Raw genomic sequence first — 26740 nt, 5'->3', positions numbered from 1 at the left:
TTGAAAGCGATAGGATGCCACATGGCATTAAATGTGCCTTACATTTTCCTTTTTCCATTCTATTGCAACATGCTGCGGTTAAAAAATTATTCGGGCACCGTTTCTCTTTACCAAAATTGTGACTCATTAAAGGTTATCTTTATTCTCCGTTAAGCAGTTGAATTTAAAGCTGAAAAATAATTTTGCACAGCCATAGCTGATTAGTTAGGTCTAGCATCACAAAGGCGACTGTCATAGCACTGTAGCTTATCCTTTTGCTCCTAATTCTCTTTTTTCGGCTTTGGTGGAAGCAAGACCAAAACCAAGAACCTAAATCCATCATTATCATCATTTTGAGTTTGATGTAAGTCCATTCATCTTTGTGATCTAAATATTTCTCGATCGGATTTATATAGATTCCGCTAGGGCTAATTGCCTGCGGAGCTGCAAAAGTACTAGTACTGATCAAGTCAAGTTTTTTTTTTTTTTTTTTTTTTTTTTTTTTCAGGCAGTTTACTATGTTTATCAATCTTTTCTCTCTTGAATTTTGATTCATAAAACTGTTCCTTTTAGGTAATTCAGCTCTTAATTCGTTTGCGCACTACAAGATCATACTTTCCTGTTTTGCTCCTTTCCCAATTCGGCAAATTCGCGCAAGAATTAATTCTGGAAGAATTTAGTAAGTATAAGCTCATCATCAGTTTCATGATTTTTTTTCTCTTCAAGATTTCCTAAATCTATCTTGAAGAAATCAATTATGCATAAATTAGACTATAATCCATGTGTTTATAATTTTGCAAACAATCTTGAATTAAGTCTCTTATTACCTTTGTTCAGTTGATTAGATATCGATCCGGTTTTGCATCCCCAAAAGAAGATGAATTGCTACTTCTCTTCCACAATAATTATTCACCCAGCATCAACCATGACGAGAGATCACAATTAGTACTGATCATCACCATATAGATACAATGATCACAAGCCCAAAAGAAAAGGATTTCCCGGCAGCCAAACGGGATGATCCTGCAGAAGACAAGAAGCTCTACAAGGCGCCATCGGCAAGCTCGAGGCAATGGTCATCGGCGGGATTTCGAAACCCGAGAATCGTGCGAGTCTCGCGCACATTCGGAGGTAAAGACAGGCACAGCAAGGTGTGCACCGTGAGGGGGCTGAGGGACCGGAGAATTCGGCTTTCGGTGCCCACGGCAGTACAGTTGTACGATCTTCAAGACCGGCTAGGGCTAAGCCAACCTAGTAAGGTCATAGATTGGTTGATTGATGCCACAAAACTGGATATTGATAAACTTCCTCCTCTCCAAATCCCTCAAGGAGTCTTGGGCCAATTTCTTCATCACCATAATAATCACGATCATCACCATCATCAACATCTTCATCTGCTTGATCCTCATCATGATCAAGTGAAAACCAACGAACAGGATCAATTTGCTCAGAAGCTATTTGGCGTGCCCTCCTCGTACATGAACCACTATCAAAACTACACGGATCAGACGTCGTTTTATGACCAGGGAATTGCACTGCCCGGCCAGTACTTTGATGGAATTAGCGGGCACAACAATCTTGTCATGAGTACTACAAACTCTTCGACGACGTCGTCGTTTAATTCGGGTTCTATCCAATCCGTGTCCCAGTTGTTCTTCTGTGCTCCTCCTCCATCGAATTCAACGACGACGACGTCGTTTTTTACTAGTACTCCATATCCTTCATACATGAGTAGTACTACTCAATATCATGAGAATCCTCATGACACAATTAGGCCACAAATGATCAATAACCATATCCAATTCATGAGTGCTAATTCAAGTACAATTAGTAGTACTAGTGCTTCTTCTTCTTCTTCTTCATCACAACAGTTTCATATCCTTAATAATTCTCTCATGGCTTCTCTTCATACTACTAGTGTCAATAATAATAATAATAATAATAATCCGCCTTTGATCAAATCCTTTCCTGCCATTCTCCATCCGAGGCTTCTCGCGCAAAGTAGTGCCTACGAAAACCGACAGGAGAAGGATCGTAGTACTACTTCTGGTTAAATTAATGGTCTCAAATTAGATAGCTGTATCTTCAATTTCGCCGTAAATATGGATCGTCTCAGAGAAAAATTACTGAAATGTTTTCCCTGTTGCTGCTGCGGGTTGAATATACTTCAGTTCTACTACTACTGCAAGTAAGGCATGAATATGATACATTAGTTATTATTGATTACATTTTTCCGCAATATATTTTAGTTGAACTGTGATGATCTTCAGCATATTGATAAACGATGAGTTGTGAAAATTGAAGTTTATTGTAAACACATCATGATAATGTATTATATATCTACATATATGTTTGTCATATATATATATATATATATATATATATATATATGCTTGAGAAGAAGTACTGCTTTTTTGTTTATGCGTTGCACCGATAGTTTGCTTATTAAAGTTATGATTTAGCGCTTTTTCTGTACCACTTTGGGGATTTATTGAGAAAGGGATGGAAGCAAAATGATGAAAATGGGTTTGAATGGTCAAAATGTCAACCGAGACAGAAAGATTTTACCATTATTAGACGCTTTTCGAAGCTTACATTAATCCAAATAAAGTAAAATTTTTTAGTGCTAAAGTTATAGATCGGCTTCTAGCTAGTGTGTACATATGAATATATGGATTAACTAGAAATATTGAATTATGATCCGTATAAACTTTATTTTTTAATCAAAACATATAACATCCATTACACCTGAAACCCGAAATATTAAAAAAAAAAAAAAAAACTTTTCTCATGAGAATTTAAATATACATGCAGTGCTATTGCACTTTCTTATTTAGTTCTTATCACTTTGAAACAAGAAAGAGCAAAAGTTGAAGAAATAGTCACATGCTTCTGTCATTGCAGTACGATGTACATAATAGAATTGTCTCAAAGATAGGTCTCGTTCATTTCACCGATTTGAGTTTTTAGTTCTAGATTTATATAGTAAAAAACTCTTAGAAAATGTCACATATAACTTTTTCTGCTACAGTGAAAAGTTCTCACAAAATGTCACATCTTAGCTCGAATTGAAAACTCGAATCCGCGAAGTGAACGATGCCTAGGAACCTCGTTTGAGCCCTAAACTAGCTAGGAAAGCAAAGTTTTAAAGTGATAGGTTCTCTGTACTTAGACTTATAACTAAAAAAAATTTCAATTTTAACTTAATCATGTAATATAGGGCACTGACCCAGTGTTTCTCTAATATATATTAGGCTAAGCTTTGTTGATAATAGAGACTGCATACATCTCTCTTTTAGTTATGTATATCTTTCAAGGATTTCATTTATGGGATAAAAACTATCGTGTCAATCAGTTTTATTTCCCCCCCACAACTTGATAAAGGTTTTTGAAAGATGTCATACCACTCAATTTGAACTCAAAAATTCTGCATCTAACTTCATGTTATATTTATATGTGTATGCATGCATATAAATATATATATATATATATATATATATAAACACACGTGTACACACACACATGTGTTTGTATGTATGTATAGTGTATACTACTAGGTTATACAATGGGTGGGGATATATAATATCTTAATTACTAACTTTGCTATATAAATATCTTGGCTAATAATTAATATAGTATACTCACTTCATTAAACAACAATTTTTCTAAATGGTTTGTTGTTCTAAATAATACACACACACACACACACTTTATAGTCTGAGACGTGAATTCATACATATATCGTGTACATATTATGTGGTAGTATGTCTCGATGAATATATAACAATCTAGTTGCACATACATAGGACATGTATATTGTAGTGTTATTGAAATCAGAATTACCAAAAAAAATAAATAAATAATAGTTGGTATGCGTTATAAAGAAAAACCGAAGAAAAATTGTATAGATGTACCAAAAGTAGGACTTTATTCCCCAAATCAAACTGAATTAGGTTTCAAGGAATGTAGATTATTATTATTATTATTATATTCTAGCATAGGCATGAGATCTATTTTAGGAAATGATCTTCAAAGGTGGAGCTTCAGCTAATTTTGACGTCGGTTTTCACAAGTAGCGGTTGGATCTAATTGTTTTTCTTTTTTCTTTTTTTTCCCTTTAGTTGTACCGGTCTTTTCCTTCCTGAACTTTTATTTAATTTTTCTTTCTTTTTAATTTACTAAATTTTAGTGAGGTATTTTGTATGGGAAAAGTGTGCTAGCTATTAGCTTGGTGCCAACGTAGTTGAGATGTTTAAGCTTTTCTTGATGTTCATTGTTTCCTTCTCTTTATTTATTATTCTTTTAAGGAATAAGGAGGGAAATAAGGTAAAGTGATTACTAAATTATAACATATTTTTTAAAAATAGTTAATTATAGTATAATTTGATATTTTAAGTTTTAAACATTATTCAAAACCTCAAAATATCCCTAAACCTCCTTTTCCACCTCACTCCTCCTCCCTAAACATCCATTTTTTAAAAAACAGTAAATTATAGCATATTATTTAAAATAGGTATATTATAGTCAAGCCCACCATGGTCGGGACTGGCGGCCGGCTCTAGTGACTAGAGACCATTTTTCGGCAACCTGTGACCGTTTTCTGGCAATCAGTGACCGTTTTTCGGTGACTGTTTTCCGGCAACCCTTTAAGACTGTATTCACTGGTAAATAATATATTTATCATTTAATACCGTATTTACTAGTAAATACTATATTTACCCGGAAAGCCGACCACCGACTCAGGCAACTGTTCAATGCTGTATTTATAGGTAAATATCGTGTTTACTAATAAATACCGTATTTACTAATAAATATCATATTTACCAAAAAAAGCTGACCACCGACTTCGGTGACCGTTTAACATTGTACTTACCAATAAATATCATCTTTACTTGCAAATATCATATTTATCTAAAAATTTAGGCATCAATTTCGGCAACCGTTTAACACTGTATTTACTAATAAATACCATATTTATTTGTAAATTATGTATTTACGAGTAAATATCATATTTATCCGAACATTCGACTGACATGAGTTTTCTGAGATCATTGTTGTTCCAGATCAAAGGATGAACAACGACGAGACTCGAAAGAGCCGGAAGAGCTTGGTCAGTAGGTGAGAGAGATAGAGAGAGAATGGGAGTCTGGAGAGGGGTGAGAGGCTATAGAGAGAGAATCACGGTAGAGAGAGAGAGTTAGAAGAAATTGAGAGAAAAAGATAAAAAAACAAAACAAGAAAAGGGATAAGATTGGAAATCAATAATTTATTTTAAGATGAATAACAGAGATATGCTATAATTTAACTAAAAAGATATGCTATTTACTTCAATTAGGAGTTAAAAATATGCTATTCACTGCATTTTGCCTTTTTTTAAAGATTATAGTTCTATCAAGTAATGATCTAAGTCCTTTTAATAGATTGCTTTCGATAGGATTAAGTTTCTTAGTTTTTAGACTAGCTAATATGTTCTTCAATATTTTAACTTGGGCATAATCAGTCGAATGTGTTATGGATATATGTAACTTAGGAATAAATATAACGATATTTTTTTAGACAATTTGACTATTAATAAAGATTTATTTATTTCATATTCTATGTGTTGTCCTCGTTATGTTCATATATCTATGTATTGTCCTCGTTATGTTCATATTAGTTGAATGTATGAGAAGCAAACTGAAAGTCTGAAACTATCATTCTAAATCTTTAGGTCATGCATGTAATGAGAAGAACATGCGGAAGACAGGAATCTAAAGATGATAGTCTAAATCATATGATCCACAATCGATGGAATAAAGTTGGGCATTTTATTCATATTAAGATTGTTATATTGTCTACTTCCTAACGGAGACGGCTTGTCTTGGTCGTCGCAAGTGGGACTCCATGGGTAGAGACATTGATATAGTTTCTAATGGTAAAATCAATATTGGGTCGGACCAAAGTTGAACTGATTTAATTAATAATTCCGTTTGAATAAAATAATTCACTTTGACGAATTATATGTTGTCATCTTAATCCTGAGATGGATAATGAACTCGCATGCTTGACTTGTATCTTTTGATGTTCCAAAAGAACATCCTGACATTATATAATGGTACGCTTACTAGTACATTGGGGGTATGACTCATGTATGCATAGATTCGTTATTCATATATAATGGCATCCATAGCTCCTACAAAGAGTCAATGATATCCTTTTATGCATTATCTGTGGATTGAAAAATATGAGCACTCGGCCATTAGACTACTTTTTGTTATCTAATGGGTTACTATTTGTAATGATACTAATAGTGGTTTTCCGATGGTGTGGTAATGGAACATAAGACAAATGTAATCAGGAAGGTAAAACGGAACTTGACCTCAAGTCGATTATGGATATCCTATGGGGATATACACTAATATATTGAGTCATGGACAAGAGCTATTCAGAGCTTTGTAAATTCGCTATATAAATCGAGAGTGCAGCTCTAGGCTTTTAGTGGAATAACGTTAGATTTTTATAATCATGAGACGGACTTGTTGGTTTACAAGTAGCGCTGTGATTATAGGAGCTTGATTTATATATGTCCATCGGGTCCCTTTGCTAGCTCACATAATTTCTTGTAATGATACGATGTATTTCCTACATATTGATAACTTGGGTTATTTCCCTAAAAGAGGTTCAAAGTTAATATGAGATTGGTTAATTAATTCATGAGTGATTTATCGGGTGAATTAATTGATAAATTTATTCTAGATAAATTGGTTGAATTATTATTTTAAGAGTTGTTTAATATGGGAAGACTATTATATGACTATTTTGATCAGGCAACTTCTCTATTGGGTTGCTTGAATCAAAATTGAGGCATTGGAAAACTAGGAAAATAAGTTTCGCTAGTTCAGACAGCTCACCGGTCCGGTTGACCAGTTCATGAAGGATAGGTCAACCGGTGAGTTATAACGTCTCTGTCACCGGTCGACCGGTTGCAACGTGTAGCACATGCTGACAAGGCGAAACTAATTCTGTAAGCGAGATAAACTTTGAGAAACCTAATTGTTATGGAAATATGACTTCCTAAACACTATAAATAGCCTATTAAGTCACATTATTCATTAGATCACTTGAGATATTTTTTTAAGGCTATTAGTAAAAGATTCCTGAGAGGAAAAATTATTTAATTCTCAAGAACGATTTTTTCTTTGGCTCTCTTGTGGTTGGAAGGAGTTCAAGAATACCAAGAGGAGATTGAATGACGTGTGCCCACCCGCACTCCGATCGTGGAAACGAGAATAACAAAGAAGACTAGTTGGTTGAGGCTTTTCCGGTTGCTGTTTGGAACGTTTTGATCTATCAGATGTGTTGTTTCCTAAATCTCTAAAGGTATGACTTAGATCTTTAATATTTATGTTATATAGCATCATAAACATGTTCTTTATTGGCTTTGGTATTGATTTAAATTTTTAAAATTTTGATGCACACTCAATGCCGTATTTTTCCAACATTTATGGATATATTTACGAACTATTATATACAATGTACTTTGAATTACAAAAACGAAAATAGTAGAAAATAGGCCAATATGAAAAGCTTAAGAAAGTATATAGGCCAACTTTTAGTTATAGAAATTAATAGGTCATAACTTGTCAAGTTATGGTTCATAACCAGATAAGTTATGGACAAACTTGTCAAGTTATGGTTCATAGCCAGACAAGTTATGGACAAAAACCGGGAATAACTTATCAAGTTATGGTTTATAACTAGACAAGTTATGGATGAAAATAGTAATTTGGCTTATTTATTAACTTATGTAAACTATTGGCTTATTAATTTTAATTCATCTCAAGTCTTGATTTATTTCTCTCTTTCTCCCTTACAAAACAGGATTTCTATAACACCCTACGTTTTCAATGTTCGCGAGTATTCATGTTAACGTTGTACTTTAAAAGTTAATAGGTGATATTAACTTCTGAATTGCTGAATTTATCTTTGCAACTTATGGAAAATTTGTACCAAATTAGATACAAATTGACATTTACCCTTTGCAGCTTAGCGTCTATGTAGTAACTTTTTATAGATTTATTCATGAGCTACAAATGATAAATTCGTCAATAATTATGAGTTAGAATTTACTGTTGGCCAAGAAAATATATAAATTTCACACTCATTTAAAATGTGATATTATGAGCACATCCAAAATAGACGTTATTTTTTATATAAAACCAAATATAGGGCATAAAAATAATAAATAAGCCTATATTACACAGTACTGTCTGATGTTATTTTGTTTTTTCAACTCTTTTTCTGTAAACCATATGTTTAAAGCCGTATATATACCAAAAAAAAATGTGAATTTACACTATTTACTCTTTGAATTAACTAGTATCATATTATGTGACAAAATTATTACATAGGTGTAACATTTCTTGTGACGACTCGCGCCCTTGCGGTGTGGTCGCCAAAGCTTATACTACTACCTAATAGGCTAAGTTATAGTCTAATCCATTATGCGTTTCTAGACTATAGTCTCTTTAAATTACGTTTATATTCGGGTATTTTTTTTTTCTTTACTTTAACCCTCGGGTTCTTAACATGTTAAGTCATTATGCTAACAACATATCTTGCTATTACTTTAAGAATTCGGATATCAAACTAGTTTCTGAAAACTTGTCTTAACTTATTACAGTCCGTTGTTCTTTACTAAGACAATGGTTGTAATATCTTCTTCTTAGAACTGAACATACATACTAGTATTCTATATTACATTAATCTGCAACGGAAATTATTTTCTAAGCGAGCGTAGTAAAGATCACTCCCGTGTACCTATGACATTTCCGCCACCCTTGCCTCTGCCTGTCCATCAAGCAAACCACTATATGACTAGCTGCTTACCTTTGTTACCTGCACACGAGTAAACTGATGAGCTAACGCTTAGCAAGTATAAACATGCATACATCATAAACTAATAAAAATTACATTAAGAGTTATGATGCAAATATGCTTGTGTGAAACATGCTTTAAACTGCTTTCTATTTTTCTGTTCTTACTTCTGTGGGTCTGGCCCCTGCTTACTGTCTGATCTAGTCAGAATCTCTACTCTTTGAGATTTTCCTCCCTTGCGGAGGCCGACGACCCGTCAGTCTTTTACTTTACTGGCCATTTCTTACTGACTGGTCTAGTCGGAATCTCTACTCTGTGAGATTTTCCTCCCTTGTGGAGGCCGACGACCCGTCAGTCTTTTACTTTACTGAATGATATGCAACGTTTCTCTACGTGCACATGATAACATAAAATGCATAATACTTCTTGCATACTTTAACTGTGCATAAGGGTAACCATATGTCGCCCTTCTGCAATCTAGAGCACTAAGCCTTCCAAACACGTATAATCACATAGACTTAGGAACATAAGTAAATTCATAGTTCTAAGTCTAACTACAGCTTACTCGAGTCCAGACAAACATAAATGTCTATACTTACAGTTAATCCGCTAGGATTCCCGCTTGCTAGAAGTTCTTTCTCGTTGATTCAGCTCTCGTGCCAAAACATGTTTCATGGAAATAGGTATTAACCACCTATTCCAAGCATCAAAATTTCTCATACTTGGATTCCTAAATCCAATTTCAACTCATTTTTGAACTTAACCCCTCTAGGCCGAATTCTAGCTCAAGAGACAAATTACACCTATTCGTGTATCTCAGTTTCCGAATCGTAATCTTTTCACTTCCGAGCTTTAAAACTGTTACTCATTCTCGAGAGTCGAATTCTTAACTCAATACTTACTAACTGGGTTTTAGAAATTTCGGCAGAGTTTCACCTTGTTTTTTCTAGTTTCCCGAGTTTTCAATAACTCATTCTACTTCCGTTTTCGGTACCTGTAGTCCAGATTCACATTCCTAAACACAAATTCCAACATAAAATGAACAACACTTTTTCTCTAATTCTAGTGTATTTCAGATTTTTAGTGTTAATCTAAAAAAATTTGTTCAATCATTTCAATACTTACACGTTAGGCTCCTATCATAGTCCCCGATAAAACCTCGGTTTCGTTTTTCAGTTTCACGGATTTTTTCCGAGATGAGTTACTATTCATCAAAACGAAAAAACATGCAGTTTCTCATGAAAAATCTGAAATCTTACCTTGAAAAGTTGAGTTTCTCCGCTAGAACGCCTCGGGTTATGTTTCTACCGGACTGAACGAAAAAAATTTTGACGAAAACGGGTGATTCCTTTATTTTCCTTTGATTTTCTCTCTTTTCTCTCTCTCTTTCTTCCTGGTCGGCCACTCTTTAGGAAAATAGAGCATAATGCTTCTAATTTCCCTTCCTTCACGTTTTAAGATGTAAAAGAATATTATAATAATATTTTTAATAATATCTCACGTTACTTTCTAAATTAAATTAGAGAAATTACTTTAATTCCCATAATTTAATTTTACTAATTATGATTAAGTTTAACACTTAATTTAAGTGGTTCCATGTTCCCCACATTTTTCTTGTCGAGACCAAACTTTCTGTTTTTCAAAACGAGTCTCTTTCCAGTACTAATAATTTCACACCCGGTACAGGTTTTATACTACTTTTCTAGACTGCCGAGCACCCTGGGTCAAATTTCTCATATTCAACCCATTTCTCTTGGGTATCTCAATAGTCAATTTCTTTTTCTGAAATTTTCATTTTAAACAATCCATAATTGCCCAAAACGCGTACTCTCGCGGTACTCATTTTTTTATAAGTTTCCCGCTTTAACTGACTCGGGAAAATTCTGTTTCAGGAACTTTTGCTATTTTCCTTACTTCTAATATTTCTACTCTTTTTCTAACTAGTCATTTAGTCATTTACCAAATATTTCAGTTTTTCATAACTGAAATATACCCGTTAAAATTTCTAACTTTTAACTGATATTTCACTATTCACAACTAATATTTACGAATTTTCTCTGTAAAAATATTCGTATTATAACTTTACACTTTTCGAGTGATTTTACCTCGTATATAAAGTTTTTACATAACACTTTTCTGATTACATCAATATTTCTATTACTTTCCGTTCCGAAAAGAATTACGGTCAAATACCGAACTGTCCGGATTAGACTTAAAATTTTTCCCGTCATTACATTTCTTCCCCCACAGATAAAAGTTAAGGACCAATGTCATGAATAAATTTCACCATAATGATATAAAGAAAAATGGTGACCTTAATTGCCAATCGGAATTTGGATCCACATGGTCACATTAATAAACCGTGAATATGTATATATATACGAAAATACGTGTATACATGTCTATATTTATGTATATAGTGTGTCTATGTGTACGTGTGTAACGTAATGACAAATTAGTAGTTAATTATACTACACGAATAATGTTCGGAACACTAACTCAAATCTTAACTCTTATATATCAATTAATATGACATGAGAGTTGTCATTTTTATATAAGTAAATATTTAACATATTGTCATGTCAATTAATAAAAAAGATTATATCTACTAATAAAAAATAACAACTCACATACCACATTAATTGGTACGTAAAAGTTAAGATTTAAGTTGGTGTCCAAGCATTACTCGTACGTATACATATGTATTGTGTACACTCTTATATTATTCATCATTTAAAGCAAAATTATTTCATAGTTCTTCTGTTGTGTGTCCACTGCTTAATATGTATCCCTTAACTAAACAAATTTTTGAGTAATTCATACATATGGTCAGCAATATGATAGCGCTATATCATATTAGATATACGTATACGATGAATTACCAATAATGTAAATATGAAATATATTTTACAAGTACTTATATATAATAGTTAATCCAAAGCAACCTCAACTCCTTCAAACTTTTTTCTTCTCTTTCATTATAATTAAAGTCGTACAGTTACATAATAGTACGATCTAAACTAATATATCATTAACGTAAACTAATAAATCGGTGGAGTTATGTCAAGGGCGATCCACAATAAATCCGATGACCAGGTGTTTTTTGTTAATTATTTTTATGGAAAAATTAAAAAGAAAATGAAAGGAGAAAAACTTATAAATGCTACGATCCAATTGAGTGACCTTATATTAATTCGTTTGTGTAACCCATAAGATAATGAGTAAAATGATATAGAAATTAATTATGTGTGAAAACTATCTACTCTACTAATTGTGTTTGTAATTAATATGATAGTGATACTTGTGTTAATTGTTAATATATGATTTTATTTGTCACAGTTTTACACTACGTGATTGCGAGATAATTTGCAGGTAGCTTAAAAGTAAATGGGAGCTCCACACACACACATATATATAAATATGTATTTATATATATATATATGTATATATATATATATCATGCATTTTACTTTTGATATCAAGGAGTTCTTCTCAACTGAAAACATTTTTTGACGTTAATGTACTGTATAAAGAAATATAATAAAAACCTAAGGTACCCGCATAGATAAACTTTTCTATAGAATATGTGAGGCAAATATTTAGAGCGTATCTATAGTTTAAAAGAAGTATATATAGATGAATTAAGAGTGTAGATCTTGTTCGGCAAAACGTTGGTGCATCTATATTAATTTGCATCCGTCTAGTGTTGTCGATCATTGTTTTTGTTGTAGTGATAGTTTTGAGACAAAAATGTGTTTATACTTAAGAAATACATTTATATTTTTTAATGAATCAGAGAAAAAGGCAAATTGATATCAAACATAAAAAGATATCCCAACTAAATTGACAACCCCTAAAAGATCATCAAAAATATATGTTGAATTAACGGTTTTTTTTTTATATAATTTGTTAAGCTTGATCTTGGACAAATTCGTAAATCATTCCAGAAATTTTGATTTTTGATCTTTTTTTTTTTTTTTTTTTTTTTTGCAATTTTTCATCTTTTTAATTTTCAAAATGCAGTCATATACTATTCACTAATTAAAAGTTTGAGGTACTAACTTCAATTTGTGCATTCGTATATCCTTATCAGTTTAAAAACTGTTGATAAAATGCATGTGACGGAAGATGCAAACGGAGATACAAATTATTTTAAGCATAGTTTAAGGATCGTAAATGTCACAAATTAAAGCTCTAGGGACCAAATGAGAGGATTAGTAGGCCATGACAGAAAACAAATGAAAATTTCTAAATAATTAATTTACATGCAAATTTGGTTTATCTCAATGGATTTGCTTGGGGAGTATACATTTAACTTGGCGACCTAGGGTTTGTTTCTATGAGTAGCTCTACTCTCTCTCAGACATACATTCATATATATATATATATATATATATATATATATATATCTCTGTGTGTGTGTGTGTGTGTGTATATATATATATATATCTTTGCCGTTACCAGTACTAGTAGTCTTTATAACCGTAAATGCCAAACCGTAAAGCAATTAAAAGCAAAAAGAACCTACATTATTCCTATGTTGTTGCCTTTGCTTTGTTCCCAGTAATTATTAGGTTTTTGGCATGTATTTTTATGTACACACAAAAACTATAAACATATGTAAAGAAGAAGTATATAGCAAGCAAAGCTCAAAAGCGTCATTTTCCTTATCTCTCGGTCCCCGTGTTTCACAGCATGTCCTAAGCATGGGAAGAGTTCTCAAACCTAATAGGAAAAATATATTTTTTGGAATATGCAATTCTTCTGAAATGAAAAGGAAGGAATACAAGTCTATTCTTTTGAAATGTAAAGGAGAGAGAGAGAGAGAAATATGCAATTCTTCTGAAATGAAAAGGAAGGAATACAAGTCTATTCTTCTGAAATGTAAAGGAGAGAGAGAGAGAGAGAGAGAGAGAGAGAGAGAGAGAGAGAGAGAGAGAGAGAGAGAGAGAGAGAGAGAGAGAGAGAGAGAGAGAGAGAGAGAGAGAGAGAGAGAGAGAGAGAGAGAGAGAGAGAGAGAGAGAGAGAGAGAGAGAGAGAGAGAGAGAGAGAGAGAGAGAGAGAGAGAGAGAGAGAGAGAGAGAGAGAGAGAGAGAGAGAGAGAGAGTGATAGTGATAGTGATATATGGGTCAGTACTAGTAGTCTGAGTGTAGCTGATCAGCATAGTGTCATAAGATCCAAGAAACATTAAAGGACGTCCTACCCCAGTTCTTGTTGTTGTTGCCAGTTGGACCTGTTTGGTAAGAGGGAAAGATGGAGGGAGGGAGAGAGATGGAAGGAGAGTGGTGGAGGAGGAGGATGAATCTCTTGGTTTGGTAAGAAGGAAAAGAGGAAGGAGATGAGATATGGAGGGAGAGAGTCTCTCCGAGTCCATCATTTAGGATCCTTCTATTAATGAAATGATCTAACCAATCTACTCAAATTTAAATAAAATTACTTTTTTACCATTCAAAATAAATTATTAAAAAATAGTAAAATAGACAATATAGTAATTAAATAAACAATTATCACCCATAATTTCAACTTTCCCTCCATCCAACCAAATAATATGAATGATTACTATAATCATCTCCATCCTTCCTACTCTATGTCTCTTCTAACTCTCTCAATCTTTCCTACTCTCTCAATCTTTCTTACTCTTCATCCCTCCAACCAAAGGGAGTCTAAAGTTTGCCATCAAAAGAAAGAAAGAAAAAAAAAGAAAAGACTTCCCATAGTAGCTGACTTAACTTGGTGTGGTCCAAATGGAATTGAAAGAATTCATGAGGGAGGAGAAAATAATGTCATAATTGAATGGATAGTGCTCCATGGCATGCCTATGATAAAGGCATTATTTTTCTTAATTTTTCTTTTGGGATTTATATATATATATATATTGTTTTGGGTGTAAATATACAAAGAGAATAATGGAATGTGTTGTCTAGGCGTGCCGCTGATAGCTACTGCTACGGAGATTTATGGACTTTGTGGTCCAATAATGGTGTACATGCCCACTATAGATCAGGAGGACCACCTTTGATTTAATCCGAATTTTGGTCACTATCAAATGTTTGTCTAGCATTAGTGAAATTGGGTTTGATTTATAATTTTAAGTTATGTTATATAAATATATTGCTTCATGAGTAGGGAGAGTGAGTGAAATAACATATTTAAGACATTGCGTAGTAAATAATAGCATAATTTTATAAAATAGGTAGTAAATATCATATAATTTAATATGTTAGGTTTTTAACATTATTAAAAATTTAAAAATACCCTCAACTCTTTCTTCTTCCTACCTCTCTCTCTCCTTCCTCTCTCTGTGCTCAGGTCCACCAATGCTGACACCAGTAGATACTGTATTTTATCCATAAATACAGCCACCGACACCAGGTACTGGTGACCGGTAAATACCATATTTATGGATAAATATGATATTTTATTGGTCGCTGACTTCGGGCAAGCACCTGATCTGTAAATACTATATTTACCTGTAAATAAGGACGTCGTACTGCGATGTCGACGTTGGCGCCTGATAAATACTATATTTATCCGTAAATATGGACGCCGACAACAGCACTGTTTGACACTAGCAATAGGTAAATATTGTGTTTATGAGTAAATATGGTATTTATTGGTCACCAGCATTTACGGTGATGCCGACGACAAAGAGAGAGGGAGGCGATTAGCTAAGAGAGGAACAAAAGAAATAAAAACTCTGCAAGCATGAACAAATATGGAAATTGGTATTTTTTTTTAAAACGGAAATTAAAAATATGTTATAATTTACTAACATTGAAAAAATATGCTATATACTTCATATGGATATAAAAAAAAAAATGTTATTTGTTGCATTTTTCCTTTTCTTTTTTGTGGATTGTTTAGACCCTCAGCCCAATTAGCTAATGCATCTATTGGAGAATTTTTTTTTTTTTTTGGCTAGAAATCTAATGGAGAGAATTTTTACCTTCGTAAACGTGATCTTTATGACATTTGACCAATGGGACATGGAGCGTCCAAGCACCCGGAGCAATGGAGCAATCCGAGCACCCGAAAGACCCGGAGTAATCCGAATGCCTGAGCACCGGGAAACCCGAGCACCAATGCTCCGGTCTAAGGAATAAGCTCAGACATTACTAGCTAGAATCTCAATGATTGTTGCTTTAAGACAAAACATTCGGAGTTAATGCACATTAAGACCAATTAGTTACAATGCAAAAATGTGAACATTTTCATAAGGAGAGATTTTGACTCTCAGGTTTATGGGATAATTAAACTCTTTAATCCCAATTGTACTATAAATTCCATCAAATTGAGATGAAAGATTAGGCACTCCTTTTTTTAATACAATAGCCTATTGAGATTCCGTAACTTTGTTCTCATTTTTCATTTGTTAATTTCATAAGTTATTCATATTCTGCGATTGTTCATCCAATATTAATCTTGATTTAATCGTTCGTATAAATTTGTGTTCTCCTCTTCTGTAATGCTGCTTTTTTTAGTGTCCGTCGATGTTGTTGTTCACTTTTTTATTGTCGATTCAGGTTTGTCTCATTTTATACTTATGCTCGTTTGAAATTTAGGTGTCGTTTAACCATTGATTGTCATTTGCAGCTTCCATTTGATTGTTTGCCACTTTAGTGCTGCTTCAATTTTGATGTCGTTTTGATGTTTATACCGTTATTATTTCACGTCGTTTTAATGTATATTGTTAATTTGTCGTTCACACTTTTCTTGTCGGAAGGTTCTTGTTATTTTCAACTTGATTGTTGTTTCCTTATTTTTGAGGGGTTTTTTTTTTCCGTGGTATATTTTGCTATCATTTTCCTTATTTATTGGAGTTCCTTTTACAAAAAAATCTTGTGGTCTTATTTTTTTTATTTCGCTTTTGAATTTTGCGGTTTAAATTTCATTTCATCGTCTTCAATCTTTTTTGCTTAAAGTTTTATTGTTGATTTCATTTCTTCTTTGATTTTTCTTTTTCTTTTTCCCTAATGTTGTTCTTTGTTTTCTGGTTCTCTGTTTATTTCATTTTCGTTCTCATTGTCGCTTTACCCATTTACAGACGTTCTACAGACCTCTGTTGCAAACCAGTAAAGTTGTATTATTATTTTTTCTTTTTTTTTTTGGTCTTTTTTAAAGTGTTTTACGTGCCCACCTTCGATTGTTAGTTTTTTTTTCCTAGTTTATTTCGTTTCATAATTCTGAAATGTTGTCGCTTTCAATTTTTTCCTTCGAATTTTTTTTCCGACCCTTCTCAGCCTTTGTAGTCATTATCCATTCAACGACCTCATGTCGCTTCCATACTTTGTTTCCGTAGCCATAATGTTGTTTGAATTTTTTTGTTCTTATGTTTTGTGTCGTTTGCCTTTCGCATTTTCATTGCCGTTTGACTATCATTTTCATTGTCGTTTTAAATGTTTGTTGTCATTTATATTAGAAAAGTAAATTTTGTTTGATTAAAAAAAAAAAAAAAAAACACACACACACACACACACACTAGAGTATGACACATTTACAGACGTGATGGAGATCTAATAATTAAAAGCTATATCCTACTAATAGTGTTCTTATCTTCACGTAAAATAATAATAATAAATTGTCTAATTATAAAAACGAAATGGAGAATTCCATAATTGGGGTTAAAAAGAAATTGTACTGTTAAAGAACTTAATAAAAATTTTGTTGTGTGGAAAAATGTGGATGACGCATAGAAAAATAACAGTGTGGCACGTGGCCTTACTTTCCCTCGAAAGGCAACAACCCTCGACGGTGGGGATTCCCTTTCTTTCTGCTGCAAGGGAAGCCCAACCTTCGACGCCAACTCCTCATGACGACGACAGGTCGTACCATCGACCTTACGGTAGGAATCCTTCGGGAAGAAATTAATTGCCAAGAAAGACAACTAGGCTGAGCAAATAGAGACGGCGAGAGGAATGTCTGAAGAGGGGAAAGCCTGACATCGCAAGTTGCTTGCGGAAATGGGAGATGTCTATAGTACAGGCATTAAATGCAAACCCTTAAACCGCCCTACAGATGACAGAAAAGGGTTACAGGTACGCACAGAGCCGTAATGGGAGACTAATTGGCTAAGTGAACAGTTCGCAAAAGTCATTAGTGGGCTACGGTCTGGGCCTAGAAAGGCAGACCACTTGAGTGCTTTTCTGCCTACAAAGAAAACCCACCCGACGAAGGAAGCTCGGCTATAAAAGGAGAGAAGCCTCATACAGGAAGGAGGTTGGATTTTCCTGAGAGAAAAGAACGAGGGAGTAATTCTTAGTGTAAATTGTAACAATCTCAAAAGGAATAGAAAATTACAGTGGATGTAGCTCTTCATTTATAAGAGTGAACCACTATAAATTTTGTGTGTTTTTCTACTTCAAGTATTTTTTCTCATATTTCTCACTACACAAAAAATACCACAAACACTTCACTGCCTATATTAAGTATACAATCAATATTAAGCCGATAATCCAACGGGATACCTAGTGGTGACCCGGCCTATTTCTGTTAACGAGTTTTTACCGCCAACAGATTTGATTGCTAAGAACTCTTCTACTCATGGTGTTTTTAGCCTATTTGATAGTGTTTTTATCTTCATGGGAAAAGAAATATAAAAAATAATAATTATTAATTATAAAAATTAGAGAATTTTTAGTTACGGTAATAAAATATAAGCTAGTAAACACAATTTTTTTACTGTTTAATCAAATCATGTAGAGGGTTAATTTTTAGATCAAATCAAAATCGTATTTAATTAAATACAACAAGACAATTTTAAAGAACTTAACGAAGATTGTGGCGGTTTAAAAAATGTGTCGAAATAACAATATGTAGAGATGTTTTTAGTTTTTTTTCTTTTTTATTTATTTATTCTTAAGATTTTACGTTATTACTTTTTGAACAATGCTAAGGACATTAACTCAAAAATTAATTTTTAAGTACTAATTTATATGGCACATGACATGTTATTCTACTTAATATGCCAATTTATCACTTTTAATTTAACACTTATTTTGCTAAAATATCCCCAACATTTGTGACTTTTAAAATCTAAAATTATTTACCGTGTTTGAAATTGTTCTTATTTTTATTTTTCACATTTTTTTAGAAGAAAAAAATGAAAATAATTTTAAAACGGCGTTTGGCACAATTAAAGATAAAAACGCAAATAAAAACGATTTTTTAATTTAGTGTAAAATGAAAAATAAATGAAAAATTACTTTTAATCGTTTTGTTTTTCATTGTTTATTTTTCTTTTTTTATCCATAAAATAGAGAAAAATTAATGAATTTTTTATACTGAAAATAATTTCTTGATAAAACTACTAAATATATTTTTAAAAATAATTTTTATATAAAATTAAAAACACTTATTTTTATTTTCATATAAAAAAATAAAATTATTTTAAAATGAGTTGTCGCCGATTCTATCTAATCTACTAATCTAGAATATCACAAAGCATTAACCTTTTGTGCCATTATTCCAACGACGGCAGCTTTCCAGTACCATTTTGTGTAGAATGACATAAAACAAGTATTGAAAAACTTGCCACACAATTATAAATCACAAGTCTAATGCTTTATAACCGACAACACAAAGTTACGAATAATTTGTTTCAAGAACCCAGCTATCCTTTGTTTCTAGATTCTAGAGAGTGATAGGAGAAGTGGCAGAGGAACATAATTTAGTATTTCACAGCACGTATATCCAAATAGATTCAAAAAATCCAAATCCAAAGACAAGATATTACGAAAACAAATAAGAATTTGAGCAAGCTGGATTTTTTTCCCTCATTGAAGATGAAGTGTTGCAAGTTTTTCATTAATGGTGGAACAGTCAAAAACCAAACCCAAAAAAACAAAAACAAAAAACGAAAAAATAATGTTGGAATTTACAAAAGAACAACTATTTTTCATCGTTGTGTGCGGGTTGGAGGAGCAAGATTTGCTCCATTTTTTTCCTCATAGAAGGAAGTGGTACTGATTTTGTATTAATGGTGGAACAATAAAAACCCAAACCCAAAAACAAAAGAAAACGAAAAAATTCAGAATTTATAGATGAATAACAAACTTTTCATCGTTGTGGTGTGATTTTGGAGGTGCAAACTTCGTTGAATTTTTTTTTTTTTTTTTTTTTTTGAGGTTTGCAGGTTTTTCATTAACGGGGGAACAATACAGAGGATGAAAGAGGAGAAAGAAAAACGAGAAGGGAGAGAGAAAAGGTAACCGAGAGCACTGCAACAATAAAGATAAGAGAGAAAAATAATGTGAATAGAAAAAAATAAACAAAAAGGGTTATATTAGTAAAATCATGTGATTAGAATCATTTTTTATTTACGTGTATTTTTTATGAGAGAAAATACTGTAACGAATTACGAATTATAATTCGAATCAAGGAACGAATCTTTTTACCAAACGGGCTCTAAAAGTGATGAGTTAGACATATGAGGTAGAATGACATATTATATGTCATGTTAATACTCAAAAGTTAGTTTTTAACGTTTTATTTATTTTCTTAATTTAAATTTTTAATTTTAATTTTATTACCGTTAAAAATTCGTATAAAAAATCACATTTAATTTTTTAAAAATAATAAAAAAAATTTACATAAAATCAGATCTCAACTAAAATTTGAATAACCAGGCTTAAGTTTGTGGGTGTTATTCTTAGTAGGGCTGACAATTCATGTTCGCGTGTTGTGTTCGGGCCGACACGATTATAGTGAACACGAACACGACACGATTAATAAACGTGTCAGAAACCCAAACACGAAACGCTAATGACACAGTTAACACGACACGACACGCGAACACGAATACTAAACGTGCTGTGACGGGCTGACACAAAAAAAAACACGTTTATGACCCAACTAGCAAAAATAGTGGAATTTTATATTGTATTCAAAACTATATTTGACTACTTAATATCACTTATGGTTAAAATCATGCATAATAGCCAACACACATTAAAATATCCAAAACATCACTTATGACATATGTTTCAAAACATACCAATTACCAAACATCTAAAGAAGTTTGAAAACATAACCAAGTACATTTAAATAAGTTTGAAAACATAACCAAACATTTGAATATTTAAGTGCATAAAACATAAGATAAATATAGGAAAATGTCTTCTTTGAGCCTTGAGGTTGAATGTCCAACTACGCCCTAAAAATTAAAATTAGTTTCCAGTTGCTTTAACCTATTCATAGAAAAAGAAAACATTTTATTAATGGATTAATATATATATATATATATGTGTCAAATAGACCGGGCCGTCCATGGACAGCCCGACCCAGCCCGTAATAGTGTCTGATTCGACACGGCCCGGTTCGCTATTGTTACGGGCCGTGCCGGCACGGCACGTGTAATGGGCTAGGGCTGGGCCTCAGCTTCTCAGCCCACGGCCCAAGCACGTGGAGGCCCGCAACACGGCCCTTGTTCGGCCCGACCCAAGCCCTGATTCGGCCCTTGTTCGGCCCGGCCCAAGCTGATGAGAACATAGCCATCAAAGTCAATCCGGAAGAAAGAAAATCAACCTTAAACGTCCATCAAGCCATTGCATGGCCAACTTGCATATTCCAAGGGGTTAGGCGCACATTCCAGCAAGTTCCAAGAAGTTAGGCACAATTTCCAACAAAGGATCAAGTCAAATTCCGAATAAAGACTTTCCTTTTATCATAATTCTATATTTTTAGGTTTAAGTTTTAATTTAAACATTTAAATTCCATAGTATGCGATATAAGGGAGGAATTGGATTCAAATTCGGATTTCCTTCCCTAAGATTAGTTTTAGGCTTTTTAAAAGGAAGGAATTAGACTCTAAGTCGGATTCCTTACCTAGAAGTTATCTTTGGGCGATTTTATATTGTTTTAGGAGTCTATCTTCATTTAGGCGCCTACCCTATTAAGGGTAGGATAGGACCTTTACAATTTTTAAACCTTTCAGCTTGTTTTCGGCTATTTAAGGCTGAAATCCAAATTTAATAAAAAGTTTTTATGTTTATTCATTTTGTGAGATATTCTTCTTAGTTCTTGAAGAACTATTCCGAACTTATCAAGGTTTTCCTTGTGGCGTTCACCCTTGACTTATCAAACGGAATTTTCATACTCATTTGTGGCGTCTTCACCATACCAAGGTTCTTGTTTCGCTAAGCAACGGGTCGCGGTTTCCATCAATTCTTGAAGATCTTGGATCGTATCCCATATTTGGCTATGGGTTTCGTCACATTATTGGCGGGGTTCGTATCACAAGCCCGCGAAACGGCCCATCAAACGGTCCATTTCATTTGGTCCAGGGGACCCTTCGCGGGCCCAACGTGCGACACGTGACGTGCCTCCCGTTTGGCCCGTCACGTGCCTCCCATTTGGCACGTGACGGGCCAAACGGGAGGCCCGTCACGTGCCGCACGTTGGGCCCGCGAAGGGCCCAACGGCTAAAGCCTAAAATCTGGAAATTTACCCCCAAAATCCCCTATAAATACCCTTTAATTTCACAATAAATCTCACACAACAATTCACTCTCAACTTCTCATCTCACTCTCATTCTATCTCTCAACTTGTCTCTTTGATTTTGATTCTAAGCTTTTTTCTCGCGTTCATTCATTTTCTAGCTCTTTCATTTACAAAGTTCAATCAAGTTCTATCAATTTCCTGAAAATGACCGCACCAAACTTCCTTGAATTCACTGGTCTTCCTGAGCTTGGTGATGAGCCATTTTTTTAGGATGAAATGATGCCTCCCAACCCCACCCCCACTGAGCCAGAAAATGCTCCGGTGTATAATGCTTCAGTACACAACGAGGAAGCTGGAGAACGCAACAAAGAAAAAAGACCGCGAACTTCTCCGGCATGGTAGCATTTCATCGAGGAGCCCCGACCAAATCCAAAAACAGGTGAGATGGAAATTCGTGCGGTATGTAAATATTGTAAAAAACACTTTTCTAATAAAAATGGTGGGGGTACTGGTCATCTGGATAGACATTAGAAAGTATGTCTACCGTTGCACTAAGTTGGGAGTGTGGACTCCCGCCAACAAACACTATTACTCACATCGCAGGGGTTACAAAATTTTACATACGATGCACAACGTGCTCCTGAGGCACTAGCTAAATTTCTAGCTAGTGCCGAATTGCCTCTTTCTTTTGCAGATGATGTCTCGTTCGAAGAATTCATCTAGACAGCCTTTTTCCCATAATTTAAACAGGTAAGTAGAAACACAACTCATTATGATTGCATGAAAGTTTTTTATGCAATGAGCCAATCTATTGTTGATAATTTTAGGACTTTTAATGCTACTGTCTCTTGCACTTCTGATCTATGGGAGGGGTGCAATAAAACTGGATATTTATGTGTCACAGTGCACTACGTTGATGACGATTGGGTTTTACAAAAAAGAATAATTGGTTTTCATTTATATCCATATCCTCATAACGCCACATCTATTTTTAGTACAATAATGGAAATTTTTGGGTTTTATGGGATAGAAGATAAAGTTTTAACAATTACTTTTGATAATGCGTCAGCCAATACAGCTGCAATTAATCTGTTTAAACGTAGTTTGAAACCAGCATTTGGAGGGGAAATTTTTCATCAACGGTGTGCAAGTCACATAATTAATTTAGTAGTTCAGGCAGGAATTGAACATATCTCAGCTAATCTTACAAATATTAGAGAATCATTATCATTCATATCTAGTTCTGGAGCTCGGCTCCAAGAATTCAAACAATATTGTAGGAATAGTCAGATGCGCCCAAGAAAGTTTCCAACTGACGTGAGACATAGGTGGAATTTCACATATTTAATGTTGAAGGCAGCACTCCCGTTTTCACAGCTTATCACGACATACGTAAATAGTAAGAACGATCAAATTTTAATTTTTGATCCTGATTGGTAAATTGCTGAGTATTTTTTAAAATTTCTAGACGTTTTTTACAATGCTACTGAATTACTTTCTGGAGTTTATTATCCTACTGTACATTTAGCTTTACATCAACTATTTAATATTTCAGAAAGATTTTCTTATCATAGGGATACAGAACTTTTTGAAAATATAGTTAAGTTAATGAAAAATAAATTTAAAAGTTATTGGTCAGGTTGTCCTATGTTATATGCATTGGCAACCATTTTAGATCTTAGGTGTGGAGTAGATAGAACTGAATCATTGATGATTGTTACCGCAGAGAATTTAGAAATAGATATGCAACTAAGTATTACTGACGCCAAGAAAATGTTAGAAAAGATTTTTAGTTTGTATGAAGCAAACTACAGCACAGGTCAAAAAGAATAGGGAAATTTGTCGTCAACTACTAGTTCGGGGCCTAAAGGATCGTCATGGAGTTTCTTGAAGAAGAAAGAGAAAATGGTAGGATTGTCCTCAACACAAGCGTCTACAGAACTAGTCAAATATTTTGATGCAAATTTTGTAATCGATGACGACAAACTAGACATCTTACAGTGGTGGAAGAGTAAGACCGATCGTTTTCCAACACTGTCCATAATAGCTCGTGACATTCTGACAACTCCATTGTCAACAGTAGCATCAAAACAAGCTTTTAGCGCAAGCAACCGAATTCTTGACGAGAAGAGAAGCAGAATGCATCCAGATATCTTGGAGGGACTAATGTGCATTAAAGACTAGGAAGATGTCAGAAGACGAAAACAACAATACACAGATGATTCGATGCAAGAATATTTTTCTAACTTATAAATAACAGAATCTTCTAGAAGTACTTAGGTTTGTAATTTACTATTCCTAGCTACTGCATTCTTTTTTCCTTTGCTAAGGTTTTGTCCCGATCTCCCCACGGGTTTTACTTAGCAAGGTTTTTAATGAGGCAGTCATTTATGTGTACTCCTATTACGTCAATTCAATAAAATCACATCTTTTGGGGCATATGATATATTTTTTTAACTAAATTTAAAAAAAAAATACAAGGGTCGAGACCGGCCTGTGAAGGGCCTGGGCCCAGGCACGGCCCTGGCCCTTATGGACCAGGGCCAAGGGCCTAGACCGAGCCTGAGTTTTTCTTCTCAAGCCCGGCCCAGGCCCTTAATGGGCCTGCTGTCAAGCATGCCGTGCCGGCCCGGCACGGCACGTTTAACACCTCTAATATAGAAAAGCTAGGGTTTTGTCTTAAAAAAAATAAAATATATATATTAATAAACGGGTCGGTCCAGGTCGGGCCGTGTCAGCCCGATTATAGCCCGTATAACTAAACGGGTTAAGCGTGTTAAACGGGCTGACACGAATCCAACCCGATTATTTTCGTATTATTCGTGTCAGCCCGTTAACGACCCAATTAATAATCGTACGGTCTAAACTCATTTATCTCGTATCGTGTCCGAAATTATCGGCCCTAATTCTTACTCCTTTACTTGTTTTATTATATGTTCCCGTTTTCGCACGTATAATTTTTCCGCGGTCTATCTTTTCTCGTCGTTTTGTGACTTTTTTTGGGCATTGCTCGAGGAATAAGTTGAAATGAAACTTGGAAAACCAAAAAAAAAGGAAATGTCACCAGCCCCCGGCGAGGATCGAACTCGCGACCTTTCGCTTACGAAGCGAACGCACTACCACTATGCTACGGAGGCTTGGTTAATACTAAGTAAAAATAAAATGTATTTATAAAGGCTATAAATCTGTGAGTTTTTAACTTTGTATCTTTTATTACTTTGTTTTACTTGACCAATAAACCACATTCGCGTGAAGAGAACTTCGAACGGTTCACTTTCTTTTCGGATAAAATCTAAAATTTCTCTCAAACTTTGGACACTACTTCTAATGTGCCCTTATACCTTCACCGTTCACTTTCATTCAAATTTGGACAGAACAAATTTTAGAAACCTAAACCGTTATGCTCGTCTCATTATACCTTCCAAACTTTTAAATATTGCATTGTCACCTACAAATCAATGTAAACCTATCAATTTTATTGAAGATACTCTCTGCTCCTTTGCATATTGAGCTATGCTAATATATGTAAATGATTAAAATAATCACGGGCTGAAGTGGCACGACAAAAAGATACAAGTGCAATTTAAAGAAAAGGAAAAAAGAGGAAAATAGGTCAAGATTTGAGATGAATTAAAATTAATAGGCCAATAGTTTACATAAGTTAATAAATATGTCAAATTACTGTTTCGTCTATAACTTTTCTGGTTATGAACCATAACTTGACAAGTTATTGTCCATAATTGTCCATAATTTGTCTAGCTATGAACCATAACTTGACAAATTATGGTCTATTAATTTCTATAACTAAAAATTAGCCTATATACTTTCTTAAGCTTTTCATATTGGCATATTTTCTACTATTTTTCTAAAGAAAATAAGGTAGCATGCCACAACTTTTATATATCTTTAAACTAATCTCACAACTTTTTTATTGTTCGGATTTATATTTTTATGCGATGTTTTGCCGATCTCTAAATAGTTTATTTGTGTGACATATTTTAATATGCGCATAAATCGAAGGTGGAGTTTTTTTTTTTTTTTTTGGCATTCTGCAAAATTTCGATTGGCCCAAAGCTAGGTGTTGACCAGCAAAGGCCTAAGTGGTTTCAGTAGTATCCTTTGAAGTTGGTGGTTGATTTTTTTTATCCCACCGTGAGTACCTTCATTACTACAACTGCGGTATTGTAGAGGCCTTTAACAAGAGTGAAGCTTATGAAGATTTTTGGTTGGAAAAACATCTCAAATTTGTTTACCAATTATTATGCCTCAAGAAATGAAGACATAAAATCTTAACTATATGTTATGAAGATATAACATCTCAAATTTGTGCACTTTTGTCCAAAATTTGAACAAAATTGGATGAAGGGTTATTTTCTATATTTTTATATAAGTCGGCTGGTACAAATGCTGCTTCCGGAAGTTATTGGGCCGTGTTGGGATAAAAAGAGACTTTTTTTTTAAAATATA

At 33.8% G+C, this 26740-nt stretch overlaps 1 protein-coding gene and 1 non-coding gene across 3 annotated transcripts; one reads left to right on the top strand and one right to left on the bottom strand.

The window, feature by feature from the left end:
• Positions 1 to 209: 209 nt before the first annotated feature.
• LOC21402025 (transcription factor TCP5) lies at positions 210 to 2244 on the top strand. 2 transcript variants are annotated; one of them, XM_010107075.2, is made up of 3 exons: positions 210 to 343; positions 553 to 658; positions 817 to 2244. In XM_010107075.2, exon 3 carries the CDS (start codon positions 951 to 953, stop codon positions 2031 to 2033), a length of 1083 nt encoding a protein of 360 aa, XP_010105377.1. In that variant the 5' UTR covers positions 210 to 343; positions 553 to 658; positions 817 to 950; the 3' UTR covers positions 2034 to 2244. The 2 variants fall into 2 exon arrangements, with proteins under 2 accessions (XP_010105377.1, XP_024027284.1); XM_024171516.1 differs by lacking the exon at positions 210 to 343 and adding an exon at positions 407 to 431.
• A 23094-nt stretch (positions 2245 to 25338) lies between these two features.
• On the bottom strand, positions 25339 to 25410 carry TRNAT-CGU. Its single transcript has one exon. It is a non-coding gene; the product is annotated as a tRNA-Thr (tRNA).
• Between the last annotated feature and the right edge of the window lie 1330 nt (positions 25411 to 26740).

This window comes from Morus notabilis, unplaced genomic scaffold (genome assembly GCF_000414095.1).
Source record: "Morus notabilis unplaced genomic scaffold, ASM41409v2 Scaffold302, whole genome shotgun sequence".
Classification (NCBI taxonomy): Eukaryota; Viridiplantae; Streptophyta; class Magnoliopsida; order Rosales; family Moraceae; genus Morus; species Morus notabilis.
Note: the sequence above shows the minus strand (reverse complement) of the source record. Positions and strands in the feature narration are given on the sequence as shown.

Bases quoted from the DNA above. Each gene is read 5' to 3' on its own strand.
- LOC21402025 (XM_010107075.2), top strand. From the start codon at position 951: ATGATCACAAGCCCAAAAGAAAAGGATTTCCCGGCAGCCAAACGGGAT.